The 20,218-nt window shown below is 44.5% G+C and overlaps 1 protein-coding gene across 2 annotated transcripts in view; it reads left to right on the top strand.

The window, feature by feature from the left end:
• Window positions 1-20,218, top strand: part of LOC124612766 (beta-3 adrenergic receptor-like) — a 310,137-nt gene that overhangs the window by 239,578 nt on the left and 50,341 nt on the right. For both annotated transcript variants that reach the window (XM_047141160.1, XM_047141161.1), the window contains one exon: window positions 4,170-4,395. In XM_047141160.1, the coding sequence (XP_046997116.1) occupies window positions 4,170-4,346 (177 nt within the window). In that variant the 3' untranslated portion in view covers window positions 4,347-4,395. The remainder of the gene's footprint in view (window positions 1-4,169; window positions 4,396-20,218) is intronic.

The following is a 20,218-nucleotide window of genomic DNA, read 5'->3' as shown; positions in this document are numbered from 1 at the left end:
GTTCTGTTTGCTAAAAACTCTTCAATCCAGCCACACAGCTGGTCTGATATTCCGTAGGCTCTTACTTTGTTTATCAGGCGACAGTGCGGAACTGTATCGAACGCCTTCCGGAAGTCAAGAAAAATAGCATCTACCTGGGAGCCTGTATCTAATATTTTCTGGGTCTCATGAACAAATAAGGCGAGTTGGGTCTCACACGATCGCTGTTTCCGGAATCCATGTTGATTCCTACATAGTAGATTCTGGGTTTCCAGAAATGACATGATATGCGAGCAACAAACATGTTCTAAAATTCTACAAGAGATCGACGTAAGAGATATAGGTCTATAGTTTTGCGCATCTGCTCGACGACCCTTCTTGAAGACTGGGACTATCTGTGCTCTTTTCCAATCATTTGGAACCCTCCGTTCCTCTAGAGACTTGCGGTACACGGCTGTTAGAAGGGGGGCAAGTTCTTTCGCGTACTCTGTGTAGAATCGAATTGGTATCCCGTCAGGTCCAGTGGACTTTCCTCTATTGAGTGATTCCAGTTGCTTTTCTATTCCTTGGACACTTATTTCGATGTCAGCCATTTTTTCGTTTGTGCGAGGATTTAGAGAAGGAACTGCAGTGCGGTCTTCCTATGTGAAACAGCTTTGGAAAAAGGTGTTTAGTATTTCAGCTTTACGCGTGTCATCCTCTGTTTCAATGCCATCATCATCCCGTAGTGTCTGCATATGCTGTTTCGAGCCACTTACTGATTTAACGTAAGACCAGAACTTCCTAGGATTTTCTGTCAAGTCGGTACATAGAATTTTACTTTCGAATTCAATGAACGCTTCACGCATAGCCCTACTTACGCTAACTTTGACATCGTTTAGCTTCTGTTTGTCTGAGAGGTTTTGGCTGCGTTTAAACTTGGAGTGGAGCTCTCTTTGCTTTCGCAGTAGTTTCCTAACTTTGTTGTTGTACCATGGTGGGTTTTTCCCGTCCCTCACAGTTTTACTCGGCACGTACCTGTCTAAAACGCATTTTACGATTGCCTTGAACTTTTTCCATAAACACTCAACATTGTCAGTGTCGGAACAGAAATTTTCGTTTTGATCTGTTAGGTAGTCTGAAATCTGCCTTCTATTACTCTTGCTAAACAGATAAAACTTCCTCCCTTTTTTTATATTCCTATTAACTTCCATATTCAGGGATGCTGCAACGGCCTTATGATCACTGATTCCCTGTTCTGTACATACAGAGTCGAAAAGTTCGGGTCTGTTTGTTATCAGTAGGTCCAAGATGTTATCTCCACGAGTCGGTTCTCTGTTTAATTGCTCGAGGTAATTTTCGGATAGTGCACTCAGTATAATGTCACTCGATGCTCTGTCCCTACCACCCGTCCTAAACATCTGAGTGTCCCAGTCTATATCTGGTAAATTGAAATCTCCACCTAAGACTATAACATGCTGAGAAAATTTATGTGAAATGTATTCCAAATTTTCTCTCAGTTGTTCTGCCACTAATGCTGCTGAGTCGGGAGGTCGGTAAAAGGAGCCAATTATTAACCTAGTTCGGTTGTTGAGTGTAACCTCCACCCATAATAATTCACAGGAACTATCCACTTCTACTTCACTACAGGATAAACTACTACTAACAGCGACGAACACTCCATCACCGGTTGCGTGCAATCTATCCTTTCTAAACACCGTCTGTACCTTTGTAAAAATTTCGGAAGAATTTATCTCTGGCTTAAGCCAGCTTTCTGTACCTATAACGATTTCAGCTTCGGTGCTTTCTATCAGCGCTTGAAGTTCCGGTACTTTACCAACGCAGCTTCGACAGTTGACAATTACAATACCGATTGCTGCTTGGTCCCCGCATGTCCTGACTTTGCCCCGCACCCGTTGAGGCTGTTGCCCTTTCTGTAGTTGCCCAAGGCCATCTAACCAAAAAAACCGCCCAGCCCACGCCACACAACCCCTGCTACCCGTGTAGCCGCTTGTTGCGTGTAGTGGACTCCTGACCTATCCAGCGGAACCCGAAACCCCACCACCCTATGGCGCAAGTCGAGGAATCTGCAGCCCACATGGTCGCAGAACCGTCTCAGCCTCTGATTCAGACCCTCCACTCGGCTCTGTACCAAAGGTCCGCAGTCAGTCCTGTCGACGATGCTGCAGATGGTGAGCTCTGCTTTCATCCCGCTAGCGAGACTGGCAGTCTTCACCAAATCAGATAGCCGCCGGAAGCCAGAGAGGATTTCCTCCGATCCATAGCGACACACATCATTGGTGCCGACATGAGCGACCACCTGCAGATGGGTGCACCCTGTACCCTTCATGGCATCCAGAAGGACCCTTTCCACATCTGGAATGACTCCCTCCGGTATGCACACGGAGTGCACATTGGTTTTCTTCCCCTCTCTTGCTGCCATTTCCCTAAGGGGCCCCATTACGCGCCTGACGTTGGAGCTCCCAACTACCAGTAAGCCCACCCTCTGCAACTGCCCGGATCTTGCAGACTGAGGGGCAACCTCTGGAACAGGACAAGCAGCCATGTCAGGCCGAAGATCAGTATCAGCCTGAGACAGAGCCTGAAACCGGTTCGTCAGACAAACTGGAGAGGCTTTCCGTTCAGCCCTCCGGAATGTCTTTCGCCCCCTGCCACACCTTGAAACGACCTCCCACTCTACCACAGGTGAGGGATCAGCCTCAATGCGGGCAGTATCCCTGGCAACCACAGTCGTAGTCCGATCAGGGGATGCGTGGGACGAGCTGGCCGTCCCCGACAAACCCCCATACGGACCCCCACAGTGATGCCCATTGGCAACAGCCTCAAGCTGTGTGACCGAAGCCAACACTGCCTGAAGCTGGGAGCGAAGGGATGCCAACTCAGCCTGCATCCGAACACAGAAGTTGCAGTCCCTATCCATGCTAAAAACTGTTTTACAAAGAACGTCTGAACTAATCTACAGAGAGCGCAAACAAATCGACAAAATTTAAACGGTTATTAAAATACAAGATTGCCTAGTAAATGCAGTAATGCTGCTACTTGCGCACTGCTGACACTGCTCGGCGGCGGAAGGAGACTAAGCGAAATTTCACTATTCAGGTACTAAAACGCGATGCTACACTCTCAAATACTATAATACGCCCGAAATTTATGAATTAAACAATGCAAGTACCAAAAACACGCAAAGAAATTAAGAATTAAACTATGTAACAAATGAGTGAGCTGGGTGTATACGACTTGCTGCTCAGCTGCTTATCCAACGGCAGCAGGGAGCATACTGACTGACCAACCGACACTGGCCGTTCAAAACAAAAACAGTAGACAAACGACTACGCGAATTTACACTATTCAGGTACTAAAACGCGATGCTACAACTCTCAAATACTATAATACGTCCGAAATTTATGAATTAAACAATGCAAGTACCAAAAACACGCAAAGAAATTAAGAATTAAACTATGTAACAAACGAGTGAGCTAGGAGTATACGACTTGCTGCTCAGCTGCTTATCCAACGGCGGCAGGGAGCACACTCCACCACGTTCCCCAGACCTTACTCCTCTGGAATTTTACCTGTGGGGAACACTAAAGGACGGCGTTTATCGACAAAAGCCACACACATTGGATGAACTTCGAGAACCCATAGTACATTCATGTGCAAATATCCAACTGAACACGTTGCAGTCAGTAGTTTGTGCTGCAGTTCAGCGGCATCGTTCGTGTGTGGATGTTAATGGTGAACATTTCGAACACCTACAATTATGTCTTTAAGTTGGACATTACGATACACTTTCACCAAAAATGAGACAAATTCGTCAATTAGATTGCAAGTTAAGGACTTTGAAACAGTGGATACATTTGTTTAGACCCCTCTGTACTTACCGAATATTGTGAAAATATATAACATAAAATAATAAATATCGGCACTCGATATTGTCATTTTGGTATCAATATATCATTACATCGGGGGAAAGGTGTCCCCGACACATTTTTTTGAAAAATTCAATGTGTGGACATATCGCTATTTTGTCAACAGCCCTAATTCATATGGCGTTTATTTGCGTCACCTGGTGAACCATCTTCTCTTTCAAAAAACAATGACAAAACTTACTTTCGGAACGTCCCTCATAATAATAGCGATATTAAAGGTTCGTACAGTGTTCCAGAACCTGCGCAGCTGTCGCGTTGCAGGTGGCGATGCAGCGAATGTCGTGGAGCTGCCGCGCTGCCTGCTGGTCCGCGGAGGCGCCGCCCCCGGCGCGGCCCACGGTGGCCGTCACCGCCGCCTCCAACGGCAGCCAGCTGCACGACGGCCTCTCGCTGCACCGCCCCACGCTGTCTCCGCGGCCCTTCACCACCACCCTGTGAGGGCAGCCGCCTTCCGAGCCGACACATCTCTGCGTGTGAGCGACACCGGGTGTGTACCCGATCTCGCCGCCCACCTGCCTTCTTTTCAGAAACGGTTGGCTTCCACAAACCAACGTGACTTGTGTGGTCGTTACTAAGTGCCACTATGATGTCGACAGTATTTAAACTCCACTACGTAGCTGAAGCACGGAACACACCCTCGTTTAGGGATCTGTCGGTGAAACATTTGTCGCCAGTACAGTTTAAGTTGGCGGACCTACTCCCTAGCGCTGAATCGATAGAAGCGGGTGGACGTTAGTCATTTGATTTTGGCTGCAGCCCAGCTTTACTTGTTGACAATGGTGTGTGTTGTTGGTTGCTGTGCTATACCACATAGTAACGCTTATACAGACCGGAAACTCGGCTGCAGGTCATGCTCCAAAATTTATTGTGGTGGCACGAAGTCTACCATATTGAAACTGAATAAGTAGCTGCAGCTGCGACTGAAGCTATAGGCAAATGGAAAAGTTTTGTTTATTTTATTAGTTGTGCGTTTTAGTTGCTGGGATTGCCTCAAAGTAAAAAGTTATTTGTGCTCTTTAAGTTAGAAATAGATCATGAGCGGCAGTAAGAGGAAAGAACATACAAGAAAGAAACAATCGGCTCTCACAAAACGACTGATGGAAGTACACGAGCCGGCCGCGGTGGCCGAGTGGTTTTAGGCGCTTCAGTCTCGAACCGCGCGATCGCTACGGTCGCAGGTTCGAATCCTGCCTCGGGCATGGATGTGTGTGATGTCCTGAGGCTAGTTAGGTTTACGTAGTTCGAAGTTCTAGGGGATTGATGACCTTAGAAGTTAAGTCGCATAGTGCTCAGAGCCATTTGAACCAATCATCAAGACATTCCGCAACAACTGAAAGATAAAGGAAAACCTGAAACACATCTCATATTTTGGACAAGGCTGGAAAAACGTATCATCATGACACTAATCAGTTGTCATTTGTTAAGCAATATAATTCATTTTACATAATATGTTAGTCTGAACCTGTAGGCCTGGGCCTAATTCAAAACATTTGTATAAATTAATTTTTAATGTAGTCTACTGTCTTCAATTAAAGTATTACCTACGTTAATTGGAAATACATTCACTGGCCGCAAATATGTTGGCATCAGCTATGTTACATATGGATATACTACCTATTTGTGATATACGAATATCTAGGCTGGTGAGACGGACCCGGATTTGAACCCGGATTTCCCTCTTATAGAGAGCGGTCACTTTAACCACTTTTTTTCTTTTTTTTTAAAAAAAAAAGTTGTACTTACCAACGACACTTGTTTCCTACGAAAAAAATGAATCTCAGCTATTCAGGCAACGGCGCCTATCTATTTCCATCTCTAAGCAACTAACCTATTATTGAAACGGGGTGGGACAGGAAGAAAGTAGCGGGAGACAGCACACAGAGGAGCGATGAAAATGAATGTAGTTTTGTAGGGGCTGTTTTATAGCGTTATTTCTCTTTTTGTATTTCTTTACTTTATTTCATTTTTTAATTTTATTTTGTTTACCAGAATTCCAGGAGTGATTCACGCCTCCGGAAATTTTAAAGGAGATTCCGTTTGTAGTTCGTTCAGAGCATCATGCCAGCAAAATAAGCACCAGAATCTCATCGCTTGGTTATTCCAGGTGGAAGGCGGGTCATGAAAGGCGCTCCATAGAAAATCTGTAAGGAAGTGCTTGTATCTGGGGATGCGAACGAGTGTACAGTGTCGATCACTAAGGTACGTCCAGTAACCCAGTTCCGACTTCTCGTCGAGGTCAAAAAGACCTGTAATATATTGATTATTCCTTGCTATTGTAGTGTTATCTTGAAGCTGTGAGAAAGGAGGACAGTCGCTACAAGGCGCGGAAGCAGAGACGATGCTGAGGGCAGACGAAACTAGGAGAGATATCGTTACATGAAGTAAACCATAAGAGGAGAACCTTGCGAAAATGCAGACGCCCCCAGACGTGGTCCAAAGGAATTAGCATGTAACTTCATGTGTCGTCTAGACGCTGTGGTGGGCTGCCACCATAGAACTTTGTAACCAACAGGCACGTAGTAGTGTATAAAGCCAGTTTGATACCAGCCCTGAGAACAGCAACGTCAGTAGGCACACAAGGGTTAGAAAGAGAGTTACAACGCCAAAAACTGTTGACCTAGCAGTCCCTAGTCCGGGGAGCCCGAGGGGCGGGGCTAAATGACGTATAACAATAATGTTGCAAGCCTTATTTGACAGAGCAGTTACGTTTAGCTTTTAGCTGAACAATGTTGTTACCAAATACGGACTTAGTGCAACTGCATTAACATCCCCGCCTTAGGCGCAGTAGAGGCGACCTAACTAAACCGTGACTGGCAGGCGCCTGCAAGATACCTGCGGGATTGGCTGGGTGGTTTAAGTGGGAAAAACAGTGCCCCCACGCGACTCTTAAAAACCCCTAATTCCACATTTTGGCGGAGTTCTCAGTCAGACGATCTGGGCGCCGAATCCGCGTCTGTCGACTGCAGCCTCGGTCCAGCTCCACGTAAGTCTGCTCTCTCACTTGGAGTGCCTCAGAGCACAGTGTCACATTCAGTATGTTTTGGATTGCAACTAAGTTGTTGCCTTAAGATGCTGCTAGTGTTTGCTACTGTGGTTATCATCCATTCCTGGGGCTTCTGCACTGGCTTCTGATTTAAGAGTGTTATTCATGCTTTTTCTAACCCTAGAACTAGCCTCCAGTGTATTAGTTAGTCCTGTCTGGAATAAACAACTATTTCAGTATCCTGTTTGTCCAAGAGTCTCCACAACGAGTTTCCTACCAAGTCTCATTACCTACATTTCTAGTAAATGCCTGTACCAGTGTTGGCTCAGATGGAAGAAAACAATCAGATGACTTCACTGTGAATTGTCCTTCTGTACCGCTTGAGAGCACAGACTGACTAGTAACCCCTTTTCACCCTCTCCCACCTATGTCACGACATGATAGACCGCATGGCCGCATATCCAGTTCACAGTGTTAGTTTTCGTTGGGGGTAATGAACCACATCCAGGAATAAAAGTGTCTGGAAAGTGATCTGAGCAGGTTTCTGTCCGGTAAGGAAAGCCACGATACGCTGCTCGAGCCTCCAGACAACAGACAACAGGCCACATAAGAATCGGTGGGCGTCTGTGTCGTGCACCTCACAGTGGTGTGTCAGCGTAGCGGATGTGATGCAAACGAAATTGGTTGACCCAATTGCCACTGACAGTGATATACCAGACGAACTGGACATTGGTGTGAAGAAAGCATGCATGCACCATTTTCCTCACAAGGCGCCACATGATCTGATGAAACGAGTTTGATGAGATCGGGGAACCAATGCATCTGTAATTGCGTTGTGTGCAGTCTTTATATGGAGTATTCATGGGAGTGGTAAGTAATGGAAGATGTAACTTAATTCGAGAAAGAAATGCTGAATGTAACAGGACGGGGATGGGCTGTCTGATAATATGACTGCGGCTGACATGGAGACCGGCACATATTTATGTAACAGCAGTCCAGTGAGGCTCATAGGGCAATGGTGCTAGACTCTTAGTTGGGAGCTATCAAAAAGTGTCATAACTTTGTTTGGTCTGGGCAATAAGTCAAACCGACTAGGCTCCCATGGGAGGGCAAGGCAGAAATACTAAACTTTAAATAACATCCTGGTACAGACAAAGGATGCCATGGATATCATCATACGATGGGTGAGCGTAATCGAGACCGGGAATGCTTGTGCCATGTGGAGGATGTTAGACATTCACGTGTTCTGCATGGTATACAATGTCGAGGGCTCTAAGCCAGTGGTCCACAAGGCCAGCCCTGAACGTTTGGAGGAGACGTCGGCCGTTTGTTGCCATAAAGCGATGATCATTCATAAAACCAATATCCAAACAGCGGACGCTGGTGGCCAGAGATGACATCTCTCAGGCAGGCCCTCTCCAACGAGCAGAGCCTGACATTTCGAAACATAAAGAGAACTGCTGGATGCCTCCCCATATGTCGCCACTAATATCAGAGCCACATGGGCATCATCTTCACTGCTTATATAGTGGACACGATCGTCAGCACAGGCCATAAAACGGTGTTAATGAAGTGTTGGCCCCATCTGACCCCCTGGATTATGGGTCCGAACGACAAAGCATGTAATGTCATGAAAAATAGGCAACCCTGTCTGACAGAGCACACGATCGCTAGAAGCGCGGTGAGGCGACCATTGTAGAGTATTCTTCAAGTCGTGCCACTCAAGAGACGCATTACCACTATTACTACATGGGCTGGAAACCCATTAAGGGCCTTGTGAATATTGGTGTCACCATCCAGTGAAGCCTGATCAAGGGACGTGAAGTGTCTTGCTGCCTTCTTGGGCCGCCGTGCCAACAGATGGAAGAGTGATGGTAGAGTGATGGGGTGGTAATCACAGATCTGTCATCACCCATGTGGCTTAGAGCCTGGGATGATGACCCCTTCAAGGAAGGTCGCTGGGATCGTTTTGAGGACATCAGTTCATGACAGATGGATGTCCAAGTCGGTACCAACAGATAGCTAAAAGAAGTGTAAAATTCGAGGAGGAAGTTGCAGAATCTACGGACTTATTGCCAGCTTCCCCACTGATAGTTTCCAGATCTTCATCAGTGGTCACGTTCTATGGCACTGTGTTGATGATGAGTTCAGTTGCATCATCAGTTAAGGTCGGGTGATGTGGGATGGGAACATACAACTGTGTGAAATGTGAGTGGAATTGCGCATTGGGTAATACATCATCGTCCTTCTGGATCAGTGTGGTTGTGTATGAGAGCTCGACGACGATGTCGTATTTCTGTGAGGAGGCAGTACATCGATGGCGTTTCAAATGGTTCAAATGGCTCTGAGCACTATGGGACTTAACATCTGAGGTCATCAGTCCCATAGAACTTAGAACTACTTAAACCTAACTAATCTAAGGACACCACACACATCCATGCCCGAGGCAGGATTCGAACCTGCGACCATAGCGGTCGCGCTGTTCCAGACTGAAGCGCCTAGAACCGATCGGCCACACCGGCCGGCGATGGCGTTTCATTAGGTGTATAATTACAGGTGAAGCACCTGTCAATGTGGCCTCCCAAGTGTCGCCATATGAGTGAAGTAATACATGCTTTAGCATGATGTATTGTCACCTGATGGGCAGAAGGGATGCCATCGAAATGTAGTCATGTAGGATGGTGTAATAAAAGTCCACGCTGCACATATACCAAGCTTTGACATCTTTGCCAAACGCCATCATTACCCTGCTTAGAGCTGGTTTTGCAAAGGATAACCAACAGGATAAGATGTACACAGTGTGACATCGACGATGGAGGGTCCATGCATTCTTGATAATTTACAAATCTTTAACATATTGCAGCGTGTCAGCAACTGTGAAATGTACAGCAAATAAACAAATTTTTTCAGCCTTCAGTTGCAAGGTAATTTTACTCGTTTACCTAGGTTTCGATTCCAGAATGGAATCTTCTTCAGAACAAAAAATTAAATTATTTTGTGAGCCAAACACTGGCCATGTCACAGATTAAAAATTAAAACAATAAATACGCATAATCATAATCTTATGATCATGCGTCTTTATTGTTTTAATTTTTAATCTGTGACATGGCCAGTGTTTGGCTCACAAAATAATTTAATTTTTTGTTCTGAAGAAGATTCCATTACTGGAATCGAAACCTAGGTAAACGAGTAAAATTACCTTGCAACTGAAGGCTGAAAAAAATTGTTTATTCTTGATGATCCTTCAGCAGTCAGGGATAGTCAGTTGGGGAAAATTTTATTTACAGAGGCCATGAGTATGCCACACCTGGTGGCAAGTGAGGGTGACACTGCAGTTGTGTGGCTCATGGTTGGAGAAAGCCAGAGGCCGAACCTCAGCACGTCGATTGTCGTCACCAAGGGAATATGTGAGGAATATACAGGTGACATGACTGGATGAGTGTCCCATATAGTATGTGAAACCTGCGTGGGTGCCAAGACCCACGTCTATGTGATGATAAGCTGAAGTCAGTCGATTAAGACAGAGGGGGCCACATGTGGGGAATGTTGTGGTAGTTGATCAATAGGCCCTTGTGTGAAGTTCAAGTCGCCACCGAGGACCATTTCATCAAAGGGACCATCAAAAAGCGGCGATACCTCATCAGCAAAGAAGGTCTCATTCATGACATCAACTGGAGCCAGACAGGGCATATACATTATATACAGGATGTAGACGCCAAACACCATGAGGGCCATACGCCTGTCATTAGGAAGGTAAACTGCATCTTTAGTGGGGAGCTGTACACAGAGGAAGATAGCCACTCCGCTACTGTTGTCAGAGACATGGGAGGATATGTGCTGTGTCGCTGGTGGGGGCATAGAAATCAGTGGCGATCACTTCTTTGGCAGAGGGTTGGTGATGTTATTGTTAGATTTATTTGTTTTCGTTATGTTGATTTGAAGTCTTCAGTTGCTTGTTCTTCTGGTGCTTATACAAGAATAACGTCGACATCAGAAGCATAAATGGTGCCACGAGACATTGCCAATTTATATGAACCCAAAATGGGGGCCAGATTCTTCAGCGCTATGCGATAGTGCTGTGGATGTGCTCACCCTTTTGGCACAGATGCATATATGTCCAGCTGGCGTGAACATACAGCACAGCCACTGTCGGTCTAAGGCGCTGCAGCCATGGACTGTGCGGCTGATCTCGGTGGAGGTTCGAGTCCTCCCTCGGGTATGGGTGTGTGTGTTTGTCCTTAGGATAATTTAGGTTAAGTAGTGTGTAAGCTTAGGGACTGATGACCTTAGCAGTTAAGTCCCATAATATTTCACACACATTTGAACAATAGAACAGCCACTGTAGCTGTAATTAGTAGGTGGAAGCTGTGTCATGCGCTACTGCGAAGCACTCTCTGATGGCTGGGCCAGCATCCTGATATGCTCTGTCATCGACATTGTCAGCCTGGAAGATCGGAACCGGTGGCTGGCGATTGTAGAACCATCGATGGCTACGGGTGATGACACTGCCACTGGAGGATCCAGGGAACCTCCAACCATGGGATCCATCGTTGTCAGGTGGGATTGGGGGCGTGGTAGAACGGACAATGGGAGTGGGCACTCCTGTCATCGAGGTGCTCGAAGGGAGATCACTGTCTGGTATACAGTCCACTGCCTGTAATACTACATGAAGATGTGTGTCGTCAGGGGGCGTTCGACTTCACTTCATCCATTTTCAGGGAGTCCATTGCTTTTGGACGTGCTGTCCCATGTCGGAATGTGAATGTTTGTCTTCCAAAGCCATGCCAATCTGAAGGAAAGCAGAGGTAGGCACCACACTCACTTCGATATGCATCGCAATGGATGGGCCGATCATTGAGTCGATGGCTTCGTCATCATCAGAGGAGATAGTACCTCAGGTCTCAGCCGCACCATCGTGCCAGCGAGTGAAAAGGCGCTTCCTGAAGTGACACATCTGGGTTGCGCACAGCCGAGATGTAAGTGTCTGGTAAAGAACTGACCGTGACTTTAGGAGCTGCGTCAGTGGGCTGTATCTGTAGCAAAAGCCCTCTTGTCCACATCTTGCACATGTCTGTAGCTGATCATCATGAATGGCGATCGCTAGTACACCACCGATCTGCAGATAGAATGGTATGTGTTTGGGCATTTCTATCTTGATCTGTCAGGCACCATTTACCACGTGGTATGTTACTAACGACTGCCAGTTTCCCCACGATGTGGCTCATAACTGTGAAGTTTAGAAGATAGGAGACGAGATACTGACAGAAGTACAGCTGTGAGGACGGTAGAGCACTTGTCCGCGAAGGCAAAGGTCCCGAGTTCGAGTCTCGGTCCGGTACACAGTTCTATCCTGCCAGGAAGTTTCATTTGGTTGCTTGGATTATTTCCGTTTCTTAAGAATGTCCATTTCGAGCCATAGCAGTAAGCAGCTGTCACTTCACATTTACTCAGTGTGGTGTGCGTACTGTAAGACCTTCAGTACACACACCATCAGGTCATTTGCCTTGTCGCTCTAACGAATTAGACGAGTGTCAGCAATATGTCTCGTGGTCTTATCGTGGCGTGTTTATCTTCTGCCGTTAGGTCACGATAGAAATGCCACTTGCACGCTTAGAGTAGCAGATTGACGATGACCAACTTTAAACAGAACTTGATTATTTTCACACACATTTATTAAAATAATAACAAGCATAAAAATTATTTAACTTGGTTCTGGATGCTATTTACAATTGACAAACTGAAGTTCCCTTGGTATTGGTACGTTAATCTTATTCTCACATACAGGGTGTTACAAAAAGGTACGGCGAAACTTTCAGGAAACATTCCTCACACACAAAGAAAGAAATAGTGTTATTTGGACATGTGTCCAGAAACGCTTACTTTCCATGTTAGAGCTCATTTTGTTACTTCTTTTCAAATCACATTGATCATGGAATGGAAACACACAGCAACAGAACGTACCAGCGTGACTTCAAACACTTTGTTACAGGAAATGTTCAAAATGTCCTCCGATAGCGAGGATACATGCATCCACCCTCCAACGCATGGAATCCCTGATGCGCTGATGCAGCCCTGGAGAATGGCGTATTGTATGACATCCGTCCACAATACGAGCACGAAGGGTCTCTACATTTGGTACCGGGGTTGCGTAGACAAGAGCTTTCAAATGCCCCCATAAATGCAAGTCGAGAGGGTTGAGGTCAGGAGAGCGTGGAGGCCATGGAATTGGTCCGCCTCTACCAATCCACCAGTCACCGAATCTGTTGTTGACGAACACTTCGACTGAAACGAGCAGGAGCTCCATCACGCATGAACCACATGTTGTGTGGTACTTGTAAAGGCACAAGTTCTAGCAGCACGGGTAGAGTATCCCGTATGAAATCATGATAACGTGCTCCATTGAGCGTAGGTGGAAGAACAAACTAAAATGAGCTCTAACATGGAAATTAACCGTTTCCGGACACATGTCCACATAACATCTTTTCTTTATTTGCGTGTGAGGAATGTTTCCTGAAAGTTCGGCCATATATTTTTGTAACACCCTGTATATCTCTAATACTTGACAAAAGTGTCTATAAATTTATCTTCATGGCTATGTACAGGAATATGATAATCTTATTAGGCGCAGACTGAAACTTGACTATAGACTGGTACAGACAAATGTAGACTGGTATAGACTGGTGCAGACAAATGCAGACTGACTAATCAGAGGTCTGTACACGCATTATAATACCTCGCACGTTCATGTATCACTGCGCAAGTGTGATCCGCAAGGAGAAAAGGTTCTTCATAAGCAGCAATCTCATTGGCTGCGTTACATATTAATACGCAGATCGGCGGAAGCAGAATTTGGTCCATCTCTATGGCAGCGCCACCTCGTAGTGCAGAGATGGACGAGCGCTGCGCCTGCGCTGTTGTGCTTAGCGGGGCGCGCTCTAGTGGGAAATTTGTGTACGGGCTGACTATGCAGAACTATGTACACAACACTCACTTTCAATATGGCGCCGAGAGCAACGCTTGATTTCATACAAATCAAAGGAGCCGGCACCTGCTTTCCTTTCTGTACATTGTCTATTTTGTGTTGTTACTGTTGCACTTTGCTCTGTTACGTACTCATTCCGTTCCTGGAGGTAAGCATATTTAACTGTTGCAGTTAGGAAATTTATTAAGAGCTTTAATATATAAGACAATTCAATTTTTGATTATGAACTAAATTGAAGCAACGTTTTCCTCCGTGCGTGACATTTAATTTAAGGAAGCATTAACCACAGATTTACATTGTGGCAAGCAGTGTTTTTCCCCACTTTCGACCCACGGCTGTCAATGTGAAGGCCGGCGTTTGCTGTCTTCGCTCCGAGCATCCTCCTCCCCTACGAGCCAACTTGTAGGTAACATACTGTATATGGTCGTTGGTGGGAGGCGGAATGATGCTGTACGTTATTCACTACTGCAAAGATAGATGTTCGCAATTACAATAATTTGTAGCGTTTCCCATATCTCTACAAATTGTTACACCTAGGGGCTTGTATTGTTTGACTGGTTTCATTTGTAACACTGATATTGTAGTCGTACAGTACTACTTATTTCCTTATATGTCGTGCAGAATTATACAGTACATTTCTGGACACAGAACAGAAGTTGACAATGTATAGACACTTTGAATCCTTATCCAGCTCTGGCTGAATATTTGTGCAGCTATTTTGAGACAATAAATCTGCGAAACGTTGGAGGTTACTATTACTATTGTCTGCAAGGGCATTAATAAATGAAAAGGTATGGACTCAGCACGCTTCTCTGAAGTGCCTTTAAAGTTCGTTCTACATTTGTTAATGATTTTCCATGCTAAATTAATGCTGCTTCCTCCCTCAATGGAGTCATAACTCTTACTAAATACCGCATACGATAGTATTTACGAATAATAAGCGAATCTGTAGTACCAAGTCAAACACTTTACGAAAGTGCGACTACGTGTGTGACTCTGTGGACTTTCCCTGCGTAATAATTCTTGGTAGTCTCCTCAGATTGCCGGATCCTAAAACCTAAATGATTCGATATTAACCTTCCTCGCACTCGATTTCGCGACTTTTGCCTTTCATGGGCAAGTGCTCTACCACCTGAGCTACCCAAGCACGAGCACCACACAAGAACAGTACTCACATCCCACCTAGTTTCCGAATTTCATAGAGGTCCCTGTGCGAAACTTGCAGGACTAGCAAGCGCGGAAGGAAGGATATTGCGGAGTTATCTCTTAACCGCAGCCTCGATGTTGTTTTCAGAATTAATTCTTCGCTCTGCTGTGGAGTGTGCACTGACATGAAACATACTTTTAGATTAAAATTGTGTATGGGACCGAGAAACTAACCCGGGACCTAGCCATTCTCATGGCTCGATATGTCGACGATCCACTTGTCTACTACTTTGAGGAGAGATGATGCTGATGCTCAGTACCACTGAAAACTGATTCCAACTGTCAACGCTGGATAACGTTGTCCTACGTAGGCCCCCATACCACAGACGACACATGAACCGACCAGCACACGTGGTGTCTTCGAGGTTTGCCTTATGGCGCCTCTCCTAGTAGAATAACGGCGAAAATGATACTTCGTACTTAAAAATTATCGTCGAACTCTCGGGCTGGCCATAGCAACGAGCGTTGTACAGTATTCCACGTCCTGCTAAGACGAAAACCCATGTCTGTATTAGCCAAACTGTCTGCCAACTTGATTTTATTTATCTCCATTTAAAAACTGTTCCAAAATTTGGTCGCATGTTTCGTTCTCTGACCCTTGTTTAAACAATGTTCTACTGCCGCTGATTTTTCAGACAGTTATAGCCTCGTGAAATAAGAATGTTCCAGCTATCTGTCCTGAACTGCGCGAATTGATCAGCCGTTACATGTTTTCCCATAATGCTACGAAATTTTGTACGTGCCAGACTCCTACGGGCCGCATCATCCTTAAAAGAGCCGAGTAGTGGCAAAGTGCTAGCGGCAGATCCTGTAAGACTGGGAGACTTTTAAGGAGGTCTGACATTAGCAATGTGTTCCATCCACCTGCCAAGTTTATGGGACTGTCTTGATCCAAGGCTTTCAGGATGTCATACTAGAGTAGCGCAAGTTGCATTTCACATGACCGATGTTTTTCGAATCCGTGGTGATTGGGATGGAGATTGAGTTGTGGAGCAGGAACGCAGTCCTACAAAACTGCTCAACAACAATAACGCATCTGCTGCTGCTTACGCCCTATCCTTCGACGCACAGGACTTTTTTACTTTATTTTCATTCAAGCTTTCGTATTCTGTGTTCATCTTTTCATCTCTGCTTGGCTGCCAACCTAAGCATCTTTTATAACGCTTTACACATTCCAGTCTTTATCTCTCTCCACTGTTTTCCAGTCTGCTGTTCCTTCTCAAACGAAGTTAACTATTTCTGGATGCCGTAACCGACGTCTAGCCAATCCATTCCATCTTCTAGTAAGTGCCTTCCATAGATACCTTTCATTACATATTTTTAGTGCTCCTTCATTTCGTATTGCACTTTTCCACTCAATTTTTAGCATCCTTCAATAGCACCACATTTCCAGTCCTTCCAGTTTCCCCTCCACATTTGCGGCGATCCACGTTTCATTGCCATAGAATGTTGCACTAAAGACACACACTTTCAGTAACGTCTTCTTCATTTGCACATCGATTTCTGATATCAGTTGAGCTCTTCTATTGAAGATATCGTTCCTTGCCCGTGCCCATCTATTATAATTCAGCTACCTTCCAGTCCTCAGCCACCTTATGTAACCCTACTTTAAACTTAGGAAAATTCCCTTACTTCTTACTCCACTTTATGTCAAGCAAGCCGTTATTTTTTCTTGTGCTACCATTTATCAACTTCAGTTACACTTTGTACATTTATAAGCCATTTCTGTGCTACGTGCGATGCGAATTCCCCTTAACAGATCACCGAGCGAGGTGGCGCAGTGGTAGCACACTGGACTCGCATTCGGGAGGACGACGGTTCAATCCCGCGTCCGGCCATCCTGATTTAGGTTTTCCATGATTTCCCTAAATCGCTCCAGGCAAATGCTGGGATGGTTCCGTCGAAAGGGCACGGCCGACTTCGTTCCCCATCCTTCCCTAATCCGATGAGATCGATGACTTCGGTGTTTGGTCTCTTCCCCCAAACAATCCAATCCAATCCTTAACAGATCTTCTAAGTCGTCCTTAACATGGTCTGAAGGGCTATGTGTCTGTGAAAACATTCGCATTTGTTTCTGTTCTCCTACATCTACATCTCAGATTTTGAGAATTCACGGAAAACCTAAATCTGAATTGTCTCATGGGGGCTTGTGCCGTTGTCCTCCAGAGTGCGTATTTCGCTATCAGGATTATAGCGCCACGAGTTTCGTATGGAGAGCAGCGTCTTTCCCGAACAGCTTCACGGAGCCTTCATCGTTTCCACTAGGACCTTAATATAAATCGTCCCTACAACGCTCCCCTGAGGTAATCTCGAAATTAATTTCTTAACTATATTTAAAGAAGCTTCAATAAAACTTTCAAAAGATAATTCTTTTTCTCATAATTTATATACCTTTCGTAAAATTCAATGTGAACTTCTATACTTGTAATTAATCACACATTGCTAAGCATATCAAAGTTTCGAAGTACTTACTTTTACCTTTAACTCGTTGCAAAAAAAGTGTCGCTAGGACACGAACAACATCTGTCCGAAAGAGAAATCGTTATCTTCAAAACAGAGAAAACTTAACCATTCTTTCACTACTGAATCTATTAAAGATAACTTAGGGAGACGTAGAGAAGCTAAAGATCCCAAGAAGTATTTGGGAGCAATAAAAAAGAAAAGTCTGTTTCCTAAGAAAATAATTGTGGGTATGGAGAAATTTAAACCTGAGTGCTATGTAACATGTAACAGAAGCAAATGTAACTAATATAAACTGTAATATAAAGCTGTCAGCAAAGACCTGTACGCTACTTTGTCCCCGTATTTCATACGAAGACGTGTTAGACGCTTGTTAAGGAAGGAACTTCGTATTAAGTGGAATGCAGAAGATATTACAACACCTTTGTCTCCCAAAACATACTGTTAAAAACGGACATTAAAGTATTCCTTGCTCAGTCGCTCTAAACATTAGCAGTGCATCTCGGATGTGGCTTGGGAATCTTAACAGAGGTACTAAAGTAAACAAAGGAAATGGTGGAATTGTTTAAAACTCTTGAGGTGTGCTATATACTTCTAAAGAAATAAAGAAAATCTCTGAAAAAAATATACTGTATCGCAGCCTCTCAGACGTATCTCTTTCGCTATTAATTCTTAACAGCGTTGCTCTTTTTTTAATAGTTCTTTACGAGAGTTACGTTTGGATGTAACAAGTCAAGTACTTTTACTGTGTGAGAAAATCAAATTATATTTCTAGACAGTTCCTCGATCGCTTTAAAACAGAAAAGTAAGATGAAAAATTATTCAACAGATCTTGATCATCATAAAAAGTATTTAACTTGACACACGGATCATCACTGGCAGTGTACATTACCTAAGAAGGTTGGTTTTATCCTGAGAGGCAGTACTGACTCTGTGAAAGTCTTTCACCAAGTTACTGGTACAAATACTATGTCCAGTTATGCCTCCATCTCGTTAAATGTTAGAGTTCCGCTGCATGAAGACCTGCTAAAAACAAAAGTGTAATGAATTGTAAGAATTATTCATAGCCCTAAACTAATTCTACACTTAGCAACGCAGGAGGCTGAGTTACACAAATATCTCCTGCTGGTAATACTACATCTAAATTGGCCCCGTATTTCTCCCGGTCCGATCCGTGTCGATGTAGGCCGTTTACGTGACCCGATGTCGCCCTACGTCGTCCATCGGGAGCGCCTACATTGGATCCGTATTTCTCCCGACCCGACGTAGAGCGATTACGTGCCCCGTGGTCGATTTAGGTTGCTTTCTGCAGGAGAAGAGCAATCTCGTTAATAAGAGACTTAAAAAAAAGTCATGGGTACATCAGTGTAACGAAGACATGTCTGCATGGAAGTTTTTTGAAACACGCAAGCCTTTACGAAATTGTACAGATAAATTCAGTGACTACCACCGTACGACAATAGAAACGCTTGAGCCCATTTTTGAAGGCGTCAGGAAAGATATAGTTGGTCGACAGGACGGTTTGTGGCCCAAGTAACACTAGCAGCCGCTGGGGCGCCAAGCTGAGGGGTTCACCAAAGGCGACCAAGTGCAGAATTTGTATGTAGAGTAGAGAATGATTACTAGCGAAAACTGACAGCAGTGAAAGTGAGTGATGTTAAACATGGCTGTTTCTCAGTAACCACATGTTAGTTTCAACATAGCAATTACGCAGCCAACCGGTTAGCAAAAAGCTGTTTTTTACTTTGACCTAGGTTTCGACACCTCTATGGACGAAATTTTGAGCAACCCTCAAAATAATACGTAGAAAATTAAGTGTGACATAAAGCATTAACCAAGACGACAACTTTCATCACGTACACAGGTTACTTACGTAAAATTACATTGCGAGGAAGCAATGGTCAGAATTAAGAGGAGATATGCTCAAGTCTAAAAATAAAACACGTTCCAGTCTTTAGCATGTCCCCTAGCTAGGGTCAACATCAGACTGATCGGCCCAGTGGCTTACATAGCTGTCACGAATACAATACAAGTTACTGGAGGACAGACACATGTGCCCATTTGAACCATTGTAACAGAAGTAAGTGGAAAAAAACGACACCTAATTTTAAAAAGAAAGTATAAAGGAAAGGAGTTCAATGTATTTTTGAAAATACGCTATAGTCAAGCAGATTAAGTGTAACTAAGAAATATCTATTAGTATTTACAGGAAATGTATGACAATAATCGTAGAAGCAAAATCTTTTCAGTAAACGCGATGTTCGCGAGACACTGAGAATGTGTGGCTACATGCCGCGATAGTGAAGTATTGTCATAGTTAGTGAAAATAAATTTGAAAAGTAAACTCGATTACGAAGGCCTATAACTGAGCATAAATTTCACCCAAAGCCTACCTTAACAAGATGTGCAATACTACTTCATCGCGTTACATGACAAATTACTGCGCACTCACGTCGGTTAAAAGGTGTGCTCCACGTGTCGTACTCACATTTTGAAGCAATGCAGCACTCGTCTGTGCCGTGAGCTACGAAATCTTCAAAACACAATCGGGTCACCTCGTAAATCTTGACACCACGGAACAATTCCCTGCTATAATTCTACATACGTGTTAATGGGAACTCTGTGCAAGTCGCTTTTCAGGTGATGAAGTGCAGCAAAACCGAAAGGATTCATTTTCAA

This window comes from Schistocerca americana, chromosome 4 (assembly GCF_021461395.2).
Source record: "Schistocerca americana isolate TAMUIC-IGC-003095 chromosome 4, iqSchAmer2.1, whole genome shotgun sequence".
Taxonomy (NCBI): Eukaryota; Metazoa; Arthropoda; class Insecta; order Orthoptera; family Acrididae; genus Schistocerca; species Schistocerca americana.
Note: the sequence above shows the minus strand (reverse complement) of the source record. Positions and strands in the feature narration are given on the sequence as shown.